General features: G+C 42.0%; 2 protein-coding genes across 2 annotated transcripts; both read right to left on the bottom strand.

Moving 5' to 3' along the window:
• Positions 1 to 85: 85 nt before the first annotated feature.
• best4 (bestrophin 4) lies at positions 86 to 4,114 on the bottom strand. The gene is made up of 9 exons (XM_076293185.1): positions 3,963 to 4,114; positions 3,742 to 3,836; positions 3,248 to 3,481; positions 1,609 to 1,763; positions 1,439 to 1,516; positions 880 to 1,032; positions 726 to 806; positions 447 to 586; positions 86 to 356 (listed from the first exon to the last, which is right to left on the bottom strand). Exons 1-9 carry the CDS (start codon positions 4,112 to 4,114, stop codon positions 86 to 88), a joined length of 1,359 nt encoding a protein of 452 aa, XP_076149300.1.
• Positions 4,115 to 6,945: 2,831 nt separating this feature from the next.
• On the bottom strand, positions 6,946 to 13,065 carry LOC143134137 (uncharacterized). Its single transcript, XM_076294279.1, has 2 exons — positions 12,931 to 13,065; positions 6,946 to 10,326 (listed from the first exon to the last, which is right to left on the bottom strand). Exons 1-2 carry the CDS (start codon positions 12,980 to 12,982, stop codon positions 9,062 to 9,064), a joined length of 1,317 nt encoding a protein of 438 aa, XP_076150394.1. The 5' UTR covers positions 12,983 to 13,065; the 3' UTR covers positions 6,946 to 9,061.
• Between the last annotated feature and the right edge of the window lie 4,129 nt (positions 13,066 to 17,194).

Below are 17,194 nucleotides of genomic sequence, written 5' to 3'. Positions count from 1 at the left end.
GGTGGAGACTTGGTTCAGGGTGGCATCAAACAGCTGATTTAATAAAACAATTACTTGCACAAACAAGATTAAATGTGAGCAGTGTTCATGCTGCGTTAGTGTCCAGCTTAGCATCCTGTTCCTTGGCATATGTCTGACCTATGCCGTCCCCTTCCTGGACAAACTGCACATCACTCTCTATAGGTGTCTTGCAGTGAATCTCTTCATCTCCAGCATTTGACTCCTTTCCTGAGAAGCACAGTAACTTCACTCTGTTGCGTCTCTTGAGTTTAGAGGGAGGCCAAACATTGACAGGCAGGTATCTGTTGACCACAGGGCTTTGTATGCTGGCATCTGAGGACTCTTCCCCAATAAGCCTGAAAACGGACCCAGAGAAAATTACATTTTTACTGGATGTTTGTAGATCTTTTGTGTGTACTCGGAAGGCAGTGTGCCTGTGTCAGCACCTCATATCGTAGGTAGAACCCATGAAGGCTGGTTTTAGTGCCTCGTCTGAGTTAAGAGGGAAGCTCTTCTCCACCCAATACTTGTCCTTTTCTAGTAAAGGAAGGTTCCTGTGCATGTCATCCACAGCCAGCATTGACACCTTCAGAGAAGCAGGGGATTCTGAGATTATAACAGGGTATAAACAAGGGAGTTTTCCTTACTCAATGCCCTGGGTTTTACGGCTGGAAAGGCATCTGGAGTGAATAGACAAGGTTTTTTTTTATTAATGCAGAGGGTACCTGAATGTTCCTATCAATGAGCTGATTTGTTTCAAAATCATCGTCATCCTCCCCAAATGGATTGATGATGAGCTCCCCAACCTGATAGAAAGTGCTTATGTGAGGTTGCAAATACCAATTGGGACAGTTATTATGTAAAGAGAAGTTCACATACCTTGAGCCAGCCAGCATAGAAAAAGAATTGCAGCAATGTGAAAACCGGAATATACAAGTCCAAAGAGTGACCAGGGTATTTATGTTTTGGGTTTAAAAACTGGCGTCCAATCAAACAGAAAGCAAAGTAAGAATAAACTGCTACAGTGACCACCTGTAAATAAATTATACATTTATCAGTTTTCCCAAACGTGTTGAGTACATCATAATAAACTACATATATTTTGGTGGCATGATCTTTAGCAATGAACCCACAGGGGGAAAAAAACATTTGATATGAGATCTGTCCTGTCCTCATCCACATAGGAGAAATAAGAATAGAGAGAAAAAGGAGTATTTTGACATCTTTAACTGAACTCAACTATACTGAGACAAGAGTTTGGAAACTGAGGGGGTTTAAAAGACGCAGGTGAGAGCTTCTTTCCCTTAGGTCATGTACATTACATCCCAGGGCTCTCTTGAAAAAGATTTAAGATCTCGGTGGGACTCACCTGGTAAAAATAAAGGATAAATAAAATAAAATGAGCTCAGATATTTATAACTTGATAGAAGTTGCTGACCTGGGTGTAGACCAGAGGGATGCTAATCCAGTCATAATGGAATAGCATACTGCACTTTGCCCTGTACTTATTTAGCTCCTGTGTGACACAGAGGAAGAGAGTAAGACAAAAGTGGTCTCAAAGTCTACCAATGCATCACCCTCCTGTCAACACCACTGATAATAACTCACATCCATGAGCAAGCGAAGCGCGATGTCGTCCTTCACACGGCCCTCCTCCCGCGCCTGAGCGGCCAGGTTGGAAAACCACGTCAGGGGCATCCAGTATTTGTTGAAATCGGAGTACAAGTGGTCAAGGTGTTTCTGCTCCTTCTCTGTCATGAAGCCTGTCCCAGGCCAAGAGCACAGTTTTTTAGAGCACACAGCATGTGTACAGTATATGAACACATTACAGACAGGGGCGTCACTAGACCTTATTCACTGGGGCACGTGCCTTAGTAAAAGTCTCCAGTGCCCCAGTAAAATTCTAACGCTGCTCTCGCTGGAAACGGCATTCATGAGTGAGCGCATCTCCGTGGCTTTAGTCATGACTCGAGCCTGTCACTTACCAGCCAATAAAAAAAACAAGGAAAAAGAAAGGGGCCATAATAGCCAATCAGGAAATAGCACCTCTGTAGTTGGGTAAGATTGAACGCAAGAACCAATGAAAATCGTTCACATGATTCTTCCGAGTATTTCGTCCTGGAGCTCGTCATATTACTTTGAGCACAGAGTAAGTCGTCCCGTTTTAATGTTACAACAAATTCACAACTTGTTTGACAGAAAAAATGACAAGTTGATTGCTGTTAGAGAATGTTGCCCACATAATTAGCATCTGTTTTTCAATGCTTAGCGTCGTAGCCTACATTTAGCAACAGTTTACCAGCTTGTGCTTTTGTCCCTCACACACACACTCACACCATGTGTAGGCTGCATGCACACATGCGGACAATTAATAATGATTTATAGTCCTGTAAAAGTAGCCTATACTGTTTGTGAAGCTGTCCTACTGTAAAACTAAACATAGCCTTCTGATAAACTATTCAGAGATGGACATCAGACAATTCTTCCTGAACAGAGGCAGAGGGAAAGGAACAGTGAGGAGAGATGAGGAGTACGAGGGAGGTATGATAATTGCCCACCTTAAAGGTAACATTTATACTGGTAATAGCCAGTGCTGTGATTTGATCAATGGTTTAATGGCAAACTTAAATAAGTTTGCTGCATTTGTAAATGTAGCCTATAATAATCTATTTTATTATTAGATTATTAGGCTACATTTGCAAATTATCACCAAAAGTCAGTATGAAGGCTTTAGTAGGCTATTTAAGCTACAAAGAACTGCAGTATTGCCAGGATGACTACAGGACCCTTGCCTGGGAGGGAAGTATATCTCAATTTTGACTAAAAATAAGCTTCCCTTGTGTAGGAAAGCCTATTAAATTGAGTATACAGTAGGCCTACTTATGCCTATGTGTTTGGATGTTGCTGCAGTGGCTGCTACAACAATTGAGGGAGAAAGTGCTGGAGGAGGAGAAGGAGGAGGAGAAGAAGGTCAAAAAGAAGAGAGGGGAGAAAGAGCACAGGCTGGGCAGTCCAGTACCAGGCAGGAGGAGGAGGAGAGAGACAGGCAAGAAATGGATGAGGACATGATGGGGGCTAGACGTAAAAGCCATTTATTTCATATCGCGCGCACATTTAAATGGTTTTTTTAATGTATTGGGAGTTGGGGGCCTGTGCCCCAGCAAAGCTCTAGGTCTAGAATCGCCCCTGATTACAGACAGTTAGGCCTAGTTTGGTCTATTGGTAAAAGGGTGATGGTGGTTCAGACCTGCTTGCACAATGTGGTCCAGCGTGGGGAATCGCCTGCGCACACGCGTGCTGATGGAGCGGAGGATGAGGACGGAGGACAGGTTAGCGTACCGCATCAGAGTCCGGCGGAGCAGACGCCCCCTCTCATCGACACCGTGGACATTACCTGACACCACCATCATCAGGTTGTCAGGCAATGGGAAACTTGTGTACTGGCCCCACCAGCGGCTAAATGCCTGTGTGACATAAAATCCTTGGGACAGACAAGTTCAAACTGAATGAATCAAATAATGAAATGGTAAAAGTCTACTAAAAAACTACAGTAGCCTATATTATTATATTAAATTGTGTTATTATATTAGCCTATATTATTATATTAAATTTTCTATACTAAAATAATGTATTTATATAATTCTTTTTACATAGGCCTATAGTCCTACTTATTTGATATGAACAAGCAAAATGTTGATTCAAGGAGATTGATGGACTTTTATAAGTGACGGTATAACATACCCAGAACAAAAGACATGGGGATAAAATTTGAGAACTGCTCACAGTAGAGTGCAGTTTTCTCAAACAATGTTTGTTGTGTTTCATTAAGGCTGCACCTGTCAGATTAAGGATGGTTAAAATAGTGAACTTGAAACTCATTAAAACTCCAAACCTTTCATAAATGGAAACACGTCCAGCAATCTGGTGTGGTGGACTGAGATCTAGTAGTTTCTGTAACATACCTGTATACAATGCTGATGGCACTGTATAATAGGCAGAAGACAATGAACTCCTTGTAGAGCAACTTGTATATGCTGCCCTTCCAGCGAAATAGCAGCTTAGAGAAGCCAGCAAACCTGGCATCTGCCACCTCAAGTGTGTAGGAGACTGTCATGACAGGGCCTTGGAAAAGACCAACAGACTGAAGACTGAAAGAACATTTGTCTGAAAATCATTCTGATAAATAGTTTTGTAAATGATAATATAATATTTTTGATGTTTAAAAGATCTGAATGGATTGTCACTGCTTTGTGATAAAATTAAGAATGTTGACACCACATGCCTTCAGCACCTTCAGACTTCACAAAAAAATATCAAATAATCTGAAATGTGTTCATCCGCTAATGTTCAAAACTGGTTGGATAAATTGTAATGACAACATTTTGTTATGGACATATGGGATTATATAGCCTATGAACTGCATGTAGTGTTATGAAATGTTTATGTTAGAGTATCATGTTTAAAAAAAAAAAAAAAAAAAGTAATCTTACCTGTTGTGCCTGTTGACTTGTCCTATGAGAAAGGTGAGCCACCTCTCACTTCTCCTTTTATATTCTCATTCAGAATGCAATAACCCACCTCCATGTGATTTATGAGTTGAGAACCATGAACACCCAGGAGTATATGTTAATTACATGATTCTCACAATTGAGTACCACAATTTGTTCACTTAACTGGATAGTCTGGTAACATTTTATCCAAAATGGTTAAATGTTGGTAGTGTGGGAGGTACTGGACTGGAACTGCTTGTGCAAAAAAAGAAAGTCAACATCACTTGAATTTGTCCTCAAAATGTATGTAGGTGAATGATGAACCTGAAAAAATTAGGTATTTTTTAATGAAATGATGTGACACACATCCAAAAAGGTGTATTAAAGCAAAATGACAGTATATAATAGAATATTGCTATATAGCGTATAGTTTTGCATAATCTGGATGGTAGGCCAAGTCGACAATGTGAAATTCCCAAAAGCTTGTTCACAAACATTGGTGTGGCCTTGGAATTTTGAGACTCCTGAAAGGCTCTCATGCTGGCTGCATGTGACATCACCTGAGGAAGTAGAGAGAGTTCCAGTTCATCCCTGAGGCATATGAAGTCTAATGGCTGTGATAATTCATCAGTAATGGACACTGTCATCAGACGACACTATACAATCCACTGGCATGTTCTACAGAACTGTTTTGACCTCGAGCTGTTTGTTTTTCTCATGGTCTGCACATACCTGCTCCAGACACTGCTCTAAATCATCTTTATTACCCTGCCTTGTTAGCCTGTCTTGTTATCCTGACATCATCATTAGGACTTTGTTTACAATGTCCAGATATGGACAAGTGAGATACATTTATTTGCAGTTATACAGTATGTCTACATTGCCCAATATACAGAAGACTTCAGACTTTAGATAGTTCAGATAACGGATGATATTGATGTGCTCAAATGTTATATAATATGAAATGGGAAGAACAGCAAAGTTTTAGAGGAGAAGTTACAGGATGACAGGACCCTCAAAAATGCCCCATAACATTACATGCCACTGAGAGGCAGTCCAGCTTAGCTGACAAGTACAGCTCATCTCCACTAGGTGGCGACCTTGCCTCTCTCTCTCCTCCACTTCCAATCCCAGTGGATTCCAGAGGCCGGCCTGGCCTTGCTTGCATAAACTCTGCCTTGTGGGGGCTTATTTGTTTATCCAACCTTAAAATAGAAACATTGTTTAGAGATTTTGTGCAGGATGTAAAAACAAGGGCCAGGTCAGTTAGATTGAGATAATGTGCAGTGTGTGTCAGGGAGTAGGAAAGTTGGATACATGATGGCCTAAACTACTACTTATCTTAATACCTGGATGCAGTGAAAAGCTTCACATGTAGGAGTGTAAAATCAGTCTTTCAATCAAAAGTCAAGATCAGAGTACACTTTAGTTGTGTACACTGTGTTTTAAATCACTTCTCTGTGGTGGGTCTTTCTACATCATCTCTGCCTGATTGTCTGGCTAGGAAAGAATGTGGGTGGAACACGTCCCACCCTGACTCCTCCTACTTGTCCAGAGCAGTTTTGTAGTTTGTGTCAGTAATAGATCTTCTTATACCACCGTTAATGAAATGGGTACCGTACAACTTATTACAAACATTAAGAACTCAAACTCCACAACATTTGCTGCATGCAGATATGAAAACACAGATATTTCTAACTTGCAGTGTTGTGGTTAGGATACTCTGCTATAAGTACCTTGCAACATCGACAACAGTTCAAGCCCTGATGTATTGCAGACACACTGGTTGTGTGACCACTGCATACACTGATTTTTTTTTAAGGGAAATCCCATAACAAGCTTTGCAAATGGAACGGATGTGGGAAAAGAGCCCCCTTGGTGTGCAGTCCTTGTGAAGGCCTCCATAAACATGCATGAAGAGCTTTGTGAAGAGAGTGTGTTTTGTAATGCTGTCATCACTTTGACCTGGGTTACACCGACATTTTGTAATACATCCCAAATCTATCAGCAGGGTGTTTTGGCCTTGGAACTCCACTGCTAAACTAGAAATTCAACAGCAGCCACCACAGTCACACCCATATGTGAAAAGTGTGGCTTTTCACGCTCAGATGTCTACCTGGATCAGTGCACTCATGCTGATGCTGGGGCACCTCCTCTCCTCCTTTGCGGACAGAGGTCACCTCACTGGAGGTGGTCGCTGCCGGAACAGAGCAGTATTCAGGCTGGGCCTCCGGGCTCTTTCATGTGTTCTGTGTGGCTGGTGAACTGTGGTGCCGGCCCGCTATGGGAAGAGGGCCCAGACGCTGCTCAGTGTGACTGGGTAACCTAATGCTGTAATTGCAGTCTCCCACATGGACTGAAATCAGAGATTAGCCTCACGGCTGTCTGATGCACAGTGAGTGAGTGAGTGAGTGAGTGAGTGAGCACCAGCAGTCATTATGGGTACATATAGTGGAGGTAGGTGGACCCAGACCAAAAGATTTTGGAGAGTGCCTGCAAATGGCATTCTTCTGAATTTCACATCAAATAATTCATGGAGCAGTGTCCATCTGATGCAAATAAACTTGACTGATTTGAAGAACATACTTCTGAAAAGGGCGGTAAAATAAAAAAAACATCCCAACAAGTTTTCTAAAGTATTGATAAATGCCTACTAATGGATGGCAGTTGATGACACAATCATGTACAAGTCTCACAAAGAAAAACATATAAAGTAATTTATTTTAAAGCCATCAATAAATATTCTTGCACCAAATACTTCCACAATCAGCCAGTGCCAACAGACATTTGAACCAGTTCCCTTTGTACTGTTTACATACTGTGTACTTTGGTCTTGTTTGTATTTTGTCCCTGTATTGACTCCTCTATTTATGGATCTAATTGACCAGAATTGAACCGAAAATGTCACATACTATTAACTAAAAAGCAACATTAATGCAGAAATAAATTAATTCATTTAAACTAGACTACTAAACAAGTGTGACTCAAAACACAACATTGTAGCTCAAGACGTATGCCATTCTAACTGAGACATATTTGTTAAGAATTACACCATTGCGAGTTAAGTAATGGTAGTGGACAGGACTGGTAAAAAATAAATGATCCACAAGGCCATGAGTTACATATCACCCTTTACATTCAAGCTATCACTGCTATTAGAAGTCAGCATTAGTGAAGTCTTACCCCATTGATTAAGATCATATAAGAGAAATGGCATTATTGCTATGGGTTTGTGTATATTAAGTTACACATGTGCCACAAATCCAGTGGTTCTTCTTTCTCCTCCTACATCCACTACAAACAGTGCATTGGTGTCAGAGAGAGAGAGAGAGATACAGTTGGAAATGTGGACCATACGCCTAACAAATTTGACTAGGCTGCAACCCCTGAGAATGTCACTGTCCATCTTTCTCTCTTTCTCTGTCAGCATTCAAATGAGCTTAATTTAGCTTCTTTGCAAAGCCAACCTGATGACATAACAGATCTTATCTGTACACACCAAATGTGTTCTAACTAGGTCTGCGGTTTTTCATTGCTGGTACATCTGCATGAATGTAACTGGTTCTACACAGCTCCTGTACAACTATCGGTCACTGTAATGTGGTGTCCAATCTCATTTTCAAAGCCCCCTGAGTGTGTGTTCACGTTACACATATATGTTAAGCCTCTCATTAATACTTGCCTTATCAACCTATGCGGATGTGGTGTGCACATTCTCCATCTCTCAGATGGTATCAGTGGAACAGCCATTGTTTTCAGCATTTATCTTTCACACACGGCTTTGAATATCAGAACAGATGCAGCTGCTCTTAAGCTGGAGGACCTGGGACCCATCTTCCACAGGAAAGAGTGGTCCGCTGACAGGCAGTGAGCTGGGCTTCTAAAACAATAGATGACATCATCCTATAGTGCCTGTCCTTACCAACAGCACTTACTGGACAGGAAAGAGCACAAAGATTTTTGTTTGCTTGTTTGGTTGGTTGGTTACAGGTTTGCTTTCCTACAACGTTTACATAACAGAAATCTGGACCTCCTTTAAATCAGGCACAGTGGAATGGTTTGGTCATCTTGACATCAATGGTAGTTGTAATAAATCCCATTTAGCACCATTACCTCACACACTTAACTTCAGTCAAAGTAGATATGCGTTCAAAACAACATTAAAAAAAAACATTCAATATTATACATATTTTGACCTCCACACTTTGGCAGTATCTCTAAGGAACAGAATAAGGAAAGGTGTTTCATTTCACCATTCGTCAGTCAGTGTTTTTTAGGGTTTAACTATGAGTTTACCTACAATCTCAGATGAATAGTTCTCACACTCTGAATGTGGCCAAACAATAGCCCTTGCAGCCTGGAATGCTGCCCTGACAGTGGAGACTCCTTATTAGCACTCCGAAGTTCACTCGGAACAACTGACAGGATTATGCTGCTCCAGTTCCTGGACGAAATTCCCAGAGATTGGTTGGTCCCTCCAATGCAATACAACCAGCTCTTTGACCAGAACGTCAAAATAGATGACCTGCATACAAAAAAATGAAAACAAATCCCTTTGGCATTGGTTTGGGTCACGACAGATCCACACTCTCATACTCGCCGTGATCAGAGTCCTCGATCTCGATGCCTGGCACCAAGCTATAGTACTCAGTGGACTGGGTCAGGTAGGCCTTCTCCCGGTCAGCCGAGTCCTTCATGACTTCCGTCACGCTCACGGTCTCCAGGTCAGGCTTGCTGCCCAGCTCCTGGGGCTCCTGCTTTTCGGTGGAGATAGAGGAAGGCGGGCGGGTGAGGGACTCCACCGAGCCCAGACGGATCTCCACCTCCTCGTAGATGTCCCGCGTGCTGCCCAACAGGGCGGATGAGGGGCGCAGCAGCAGCTGGTTCTTCATGATGCCATCCTTGCTGCCCTCTCTGGGCGCGGCCAGCTCACCGCCGCCGCCGGGAGCGTGCTTGGAGTGGTGGTGCCAGCGCTGCCCGTTGCAGTCCGTCCGCTGGCCGCCTCGGCCAGAGCCCTTCTTTCCTGGCAGGCCGAAGGCCATGCTCTCCTTCCTCTTCCTCTTCCGGCCGCAGAACCAGCAGAGCACCAGCACGGCCAGCACCAGCAGCGGCAGCAGGATGAAGAGGGCGGTGAGGCCAGGCGGGGCGCAGACGTCCGTCCGCCGCACAGACCACACGCTCTGGCCAGCCAGGCTCTGGGGGGAGGCGCAGGTCAGATTCCCCACCGCGTCCGCAAGCCTGCTGCTGCTGCTGCTGTCGCTGGTGCTGTTGTGAAGGCCGTCACCTTGAAGCCCCTCAACTAGAGAGCATGTGCACGCCCAGGGGTTGTGGGACAGTCCCAGCCGCCGCCAGCCCTGTCTGGTGAGGAGGCTGCTGGAGATGGCCGTGAGGAGGTTCCCTCTCAGGTCCAACTCCTGGAGCTCCTCCGACCCCTCCAGGAAGCTCTCTGGTAACCCTTCCAGGCGGTTCATCTTCAGGTCCAGCACCCTCAGACCTGAGGCGTTGGTCAGGAAGCCCTCTGGTAGGGCAGAGAGGCTGTTATGTCCCAGGTAGAGGTTCTGTAGCATGGCTGGCGTGTCCCCCTTCTGCGTGAGGTGGATCTGACTGATGTTGCAGTGAGACAGGTCAAGGGTCCGGAGGGCAGGGTGAGACGAGAAGACTTCCCACTGCACGTGGCTGAAGTCAGAGCCGGAGTAGTTGAGGCAGCAGGCTCCACCTGCCACATTGACGGGGAACTCGGACAAAACTGTTGCTGCAGGACACTCACAGTCATTTTCATTGCCATCTGTCAGTAGCAGCGGGCACAGAAGAAGAATACCCAAGAGTGGCATTATACCTAAAAAGGACAGAATTTGTTAGTGTTTAGTAAACATCTGTGTTAGATTGATACACAATTCTGTACAATTCTGTACTAGGGGCAATACAGTGATAACACCTCCCTATTCATTTCATATGAAATCAAAAGACTATCTCGCCTCTGCCTTTCCAACGTGATCCTGAGGGATCTGCTATCTCTACCCCCTCAGCGGGAAGCAAACAGGGCCTAGCGCCTGGCAACATTGCCTTGCCCTCGTAACTGTTGTTGCTAGTCTGAGGGTTGGCATGGCGATAGAAAGGGCTTGGGATCAGAAGTCCATCTCTCCAGGAAGAGAAGTCTGTCAACTCCAGGGCTTAAAGTCCCTCAGAGTTTTAGTTCAGAATGTAAATATGGACAAAATGTTTAATTAAAAGACATTACTTATTATCAATAATTACTATCTGTGATATTATTGGTCTTAAGCATTAGGTTTGCACATTACACTAATTAGTTCACTGGTTTGTATTTCAAGGTAACTTCTGCTTCAGGGGTAACTCACAAAAGGCATGCACTCTACTACCACTGAACCTCTCAATTCCTAACAAAGGTAAATGGTAATAGTTATAAGAAAAAGGTCTCCTTTGTTTGGTGTCTAGTAAATATAAAAGTTTGCACTTTGGGCATTTTGCATAATGGCTTCCATTTTAAAGGATTGTTTCTGGTGTGTGTACTGTCTCCATGCCAGGCAAATCACTGTTTGAGAGAGTTCCCTTTCCTCTATTCAGGCTGTTCTGACATCACTCTTTCCTGATGTCAACAATGGGGGCCAGGGCCTTCCAACAGAAGTGGAATGTGCTAACTCCCCAACTACGCAGAGGACCCATAGACGCTGGGTGGGGCACCAGACACTGCACAGAGTACCATCAGCCCTTAACTTCTGCTGGGATTCACAATTACACAATCTTCCATAACGAAAAACAGGTAGGAGTTTTTTATTGTGACTACATCGTGAAGTGTTTCGCCCGAAATAAAATGAATATAACAATGATACCTCAATTACAAATGTTATTAGAGAATTGAATTTCATCACAGACACAAGTGTTTGTTTTGTTTACCTGGCATAGAAAGGGGAAAGGGAAACCACAGCAACCGTTCCCATTGAGCCAGTAGCCAAGGGCTATGATTTGTGTGGCTAGTCAACAGATACTAGCACAACCACAGTCAGTTCATATTAACCCTGTTGTTTCCAAAGTTGTTAAAGTGGGATCTGTGAGGATTGTTAGCTGTGCATTTCATCATTCGGATCCTCCTACACAGAAGCAGTTACAGGATAACCTGACAACTAAAATTCCTTTTTAATATCAAGCCAGAGGAAGGGCAAAAACAAGACCATTTAGAGACCACCACTCATTTTCATTGAGAACATTTCAGAGCTTTTCCATTACTTTTGACTGACTATTACTGAAGTTCCTGTGACCTTCAACAACCCAAATCATTCAGTACTTTACTTCACAGGTTGGGCCTAATCACTGAATCTAAACAACTTTTGTCATGCCTTTTCCAATAGGCTGGTTGGCTATCTTGATTCAAGTGGAAACCATATCATGTTGCAGAAATTCACTCAAAGAAACATCCATGGAAGAGTATAATGAGGGACTTTAAAATTCATTACTAGGATTTCCACGAATGTGGGACCCATGCATTGCTCTCTGATTTTGTTTGTTTTTCGAATAAGTTGCAAGCAACAACAATGATGAAGACACACTGACCTGTTCCTATTAAAGCAACTAGTCCTCATGTGTATACAATTGGTTGTCATTCAAACCGATGACTCCAAACATGTGTCCACTGGTCTTTGAGCTCAAGTGGCTACCCACCATTTTCCACAACCACATATCTCTAACAAATGTAAGAAAAGTGAAATACATGCACTGCTCTTGCTGAGTGCAAATTGAATGTTTGTAAAGTGGCCCCAGGCCAAACTCGACAAAATAAACGTTCTACATCACATAATGTGATACTTAGGCTACTAGTACTACTGTCTCTGAAGAGAGGAGTGAACGAAGTGAGGATTTCTGCTCTTTACATGGACCACTAGAGCACATTAAGTAGCCAACACCTGTCTATCAGGCAACTACTTTTATGCTTACTTCTTTGTGGGCTGGGTCCACTGTCCTCCGATCTTATGGGCAGTACAGTCACCGCAAAATAAGTTATGAACGCAAAGTGCGCTGCCCCAAGCTCGTCAAACCTCTTAGACGCGTGAAAAGAAAGGTTATTTTCGGACATGAGGATGAGCTCATTCTGCAACAATGTAAGCAACATCCTTGGTAACTTGCTGAAGATAGCGGGTTTAGCATAAACTCTCTGGTCTCCGTTATAAAAAAATATGCTGGGGGGCAATGTTTGACCATTCTGTTAACTCACATAGGCTTGTAATCAAACAACGAATAGAATATTTATTTCTAAATTACGCGCAGTCTGAACGAGCATTATTATAAGGAAACTTGCTGGTGCACTGGCTGCTAACAACACATTGGATTTGCGAAATACTAAATGCCAAATCACTGGCTAATCATATTAATGAAACTTGATCACATTTGCACTCCATGAACACTTTTTCAAGTAATATGTTGTCCTTACCTTTTGTTGGCATGGTTGAGACTTGTTGCTTCCCCTCAAAGAGATGCACCATGAGTTGACTGCCGATTCGTGGTCGTCACTGTAGTAGAAAACGCTTAGAACAGCAACCCAACGCTTCATCACGTCAAACGTTGACTACTGAACGCTCGCTCCTCTATGGGTGTGCCTCTATGCTATACAACACGGTGTGGAATGAGGAAATTCTGTTTCCTGTGCGCGCGCTATCCTGAAATACAGCTCCTGCCTCAAGATCTGTTTAATGAGGGTGATTGAGATATCTTCATTCACTTCAGCTACACCGCACTACATTATGTATTTAATAAAAACAATATATAATACACACGCACGCACGCACGCACGCTAATTGGACAAAGCATGCAGTGCGCACTTTGGTGGATTAGCTTGATTAAATTATGCAAATTATGCAAATCTAACCATTTTGTAGTTAATGTTTTACAAAGTTATATATATATCTTATATATATATATATATATATTATATTATATATATATATATATATATATATATATATATATTAGAAGCATGCGCGTGTGTCGTTTTTACTATATGCACTTTGCATTGTTCACCAGAAGGTGGCAATGTACCCAAAGTTTTTAGTAAATGCATCCCTGTTGAGAAATCCCTGGCTGCAGCGTGCAGATCGGGGCTGGCGGGGCCCACGTTAATCATGTTCACGCATGCACTCTTTGGGAACCAATGCTTTAGACCAGTGTTTTTCAACCTTTTTTGCAGTCACGTGATCGGGATATGACGGGAGTAGGCTATTTGTGTGGGCTCAGGATGGGATGGGAGCGACAATTGATTCCCGTGTCACCCTCTAGTGTGAAATCCCCTACCTATAACACGAGATATTTAACACATCCCCTGTGTATATTTGAAAAGGAAATCAGTAATTTTACCATTTGTTTTGATGCATTTATTATAAACTCATATTTAAAGGTACAGTATATCAATGGTTGCATATTACAATATAAGAAACAAGGGTAGGCTACTATTTTACGGGGTCCTTGTGTGTAACAACAGTGTAACAACCTATGTAACAATATGTAATATAACATACTTATGTTCTAATGTATTTGTGTGTACCTAAATCATTGGTAGGCCTACACATGTAATAAGAAGTGCTTGTTACAGTACCAAAGTGGCCTCTCTCTTTGGGGAGGGAAAAAAGTGGCTATGGGGTGAAGTTTAAGACATTTGGGACTCGACACCTAACTTTGGGTGTCAAGAGTCCCAAATGTCAGGAGTCCCAAACTTCACTCCATAAGTATAACAAATGCTTATAACAAACAGCAGATAACAAACAACAGCCTGCACAAACCTTGAGAAAAAAATTGCCTGCAGAAGTCATTTGGCTACATTTCTGAAAACAGGCAAGCTTTGCATGTAAAGGCAATATCATCATCAATCACCCCTTTGTCCTCTGAACAGCTTTCATGGAACCACCGGAAACAGACTTCACAAGAATCCCAGCCCTCTGTGGATTGGGGAAATTGGGATCCTTTGAGTCACCATATGAGTGCTGGCAGATAGCACACAGGTCCTGGTTGACTTGCCTGGTTGTGTCCTAGTTGACTGTTTTCTTTGCTGTAGTAGGCTTTTGCTTGGTCCCCATGTTCTTCACTGCTTTCTCTTTAATGAAAGCAAAACGGTCCTCGCTGGTCAAATCATAAGAAGGAGGCTTTGCCCTCTGGCAGCTGGTAGTTGGGTGTTCTCTGACCGAAAGGGCAATCTGTGATTGTAAACTTACTGTGCCAGAGGAGGTGGGCTGAATGGCAGATAGAGAAAGGTGCTCTGGAGACTGTGGAGGAGAGGAGACTGCTGGCTGAATAGCCTCATGCAGAAGGTGGCAAGGGGTGTGCTCTGCAAGATCCAACATTAAAAAACTAGTAAAGTGGTTGTGCATTTAAAGTGCAGTTTTAGTGAGTTGAAAAATGTTTGGATCTGGAAGTGGTAGAGTTAAGTAGAGTTATGGTGCTAGAGTCTTGAGGTTTGTGTGGGGAGTACCGGTACCTTTTCCCACTTGTCAGCAGAGGTGGACAAAGTACACAATTCCTATATGTTGCATGGCGGACAATTTATAGTCGACTATGCCACCCCAGTTACAGGGACCAAGGGAACACCCACTTAACCTAATAGGTCACACAGATTTGTTATACTTTGAAAAGACAGAGACATAAGTCCATGGACACGTACAATACGTGTCCATGCACACAGAGGCAGACTTTAACAGACACAAAAAGTCAGACAAGTAAGGCAGGAACCGGCAATCACCCCGGAACTGGCCACCCTTTTTGGAATAACTGAGCTGGGATTTACTGGAAAGGAGTTGCAAGAACACGAGTGCATCACACACACACACACACTGGAGGGGTGATATTACAACACAGTGAATCACTACACATAGTGATTTAATCTCCCTACAATAAACATTTGGCCTAGTCCACCCAATCAGTAAGCTAAACAGAGTGATGGGACACCGCAACAAACAAAACACAAATCAACAAACAAATAAGAACATACAGTACATAAACTTGCAACCAGCATGGAAGCAAAACACACAAAGCAAAACAGCTGTGCCCGTCCTGACTTCATCAGCACAATGGTCCAGGGGCGGAAGACATCGACTGGGGCACGGTTGTAGTGGCACGGCTATAATAAAAGAACAGAATCACACCATTGCTCAATCAAACCTCTCGGACCATAGAGCATAGTCAGCACTATGAGCTACACTGACATCCATACATACCTGAGCATTGTGCCTAACAATCCCAGCAATGCAGATCACAGAGCAGACCAGGAGACAACAAGGAGTGGACAAAAAAGACCACAGTCCTGCACAACACATACATCACGTGTCTAATAATAACCCATGATCAACAACCTAAAGTCATGGCAAGAGTAGGAAACATGCTATGTTATTTTATAAGTAGGCCTATTGGCATTCTACAATTACTTATTTGTCTGCCTGATCCCAATAGATAAATAGTAAACTGTTTCACACATCAACCAGCAATTAGTGCACAATAAAATACAAACAAATTAAGCTAATGCTAAAGTGTATACGAATAGATTAAAACAAGACTAAGACCGATTAAAAACGCAATTAAAATATGACTATAAATGGGTATTTCCCAGAATTGGGGCCTATTTCTGTCCACAGGGTGTAATTCTATTAAAAACACATTAAATCTAATAATGTTTAGCATCACTAATTAGTATAAAGAAAAACAAGCCTAGACTTTTTTAATGGTTGCTCCTACTCATGATTTAGACACATTTTATTGGTGTTTTATGGTACAATATCAGTGTTTTGGTGTTGTCCGCAACCAGAGTTTTCACATATTGTGCCATATCTCAAACATTATTTATCAAAAATTAATTAAAAAAATCATGCATATGAATTAAATGTTATCTGAACTAATGAACTGCATGCACACATTATGCATATATATGCATTTCCTGCTTTATTTTGCTTAATGTATACCTGTCCCATGGTTTAGCCGTCATTACAAAAATGACATGCAAGAATTACTTAATTTTATTTAGGTAACCATTTGCACTAAATTTAATTTAGCTACATCCAGCCATATAGATTTAGTTGAATTTGCTTAATATTTTCTTGCAATTAAAGCTAAACTAAATTGAGTAGTTACAACTAAATCAAGCCAAGCAAACTCCAATCAAATATTTTGAGTAAAAATTAGTATTAGGTAACCATTTGCACACAATTTAATTTAGCTACATCCAGCCATACAGATTTAGTTGAATTTGCTTAATATTCTCTAATGCAAGAATTACTTAATTTTTTTTAGGTAACCATTTGCACTCAATTTAATTTAGCTACATCCAGCCATATAGATTTAGTTGAATTTGCTTAATATTCTCTAATGCAAGAATTACTTAATTTTTTTTAGGTAACCATTTGCACTCAATTTAATTTAGCTACATCCAGCCATATAGATTTAGTTGAATTTGCTTAATATTTGTATATAATTTCATTGGTAAAAATTAAGTTAAACTTCAAATTCAGGTTAAATAGTATTAACTTAAATCTCAAACAGAAATGGTATAACTGTCTTTATTAAAACAAATGTTCAACACAGAAACACACATATGAACACACATTGTGACCCTTTGCTCTAAAAAATAATAATTTTCCCGCTCTCAAACCAAAGCAAAAGCAAAGGCAGTAGTGCCAAAGAGAGAGAGTGTGAGCACCAAAAGAGAGAAAGAAAGATTC

This window comes from Alosa pseudoharengus, unplaced genomic scaffold (assembly GCF_046254945.1).
Source record: "Alosa pseudoharengus isolate Yale_2024_CS ecotype anadromous, Long Island Sound unplaced genomic scaffold, YU_APseudo_1.1 YU_APseudo_1.1_scf_2, whole genome shotgun sequence".
Lineage (NCBI taxonomy): Eukaryota > Metazoa > Chordata > Actinopteri > Clupeiformes > Clupeidae > Alosa > Alosa pseudoharengus.
Note: the sequence above shows the minus strand (reverse complement) of the source record. Positions and strands in the feature narration are given on the sequence as shown.

Excerpts from the sequence above, each read along its gene's own strand:
- best4 (XM_076293185.1), bottom strand. The coding sequence starts at position 4,114 with ATGACAGTCTCCTACACACTTGAGGTGGCAGATGCCAGGTTTGCTGGC. Across the intron at positions 3,482-3,741 it reads CCCCATGTCTTTTGTTCTGG|GATTTTATGTCACACAGGCA; the intron begins GTATGTTATACC and ends GTCTGTCCCAAG. Across the intron at positions 1,764-3,247 it reads GGACCACATTGTGCAAGCAG|GCTTCATGACAGAGAAGGAG; the intron begins GTCTGAACCACC and ends GGCCTGGGACAG.
- LOC143134137 (XM_076294279.1), bottom strand. The coding sequence starts at position 12,982 with ATGGTGCATCTCTTTGAGGGGAAGCAACAAGTCTCAACCATGCCAACA. Across the intron at positions 10,327-12,930 it reads CTCAACCATGCCAACAAAAG|GTATAATGCCACTCTTGGGT; the intron begins GTAAGGACAACA and ends TGTCCTTTTTAG.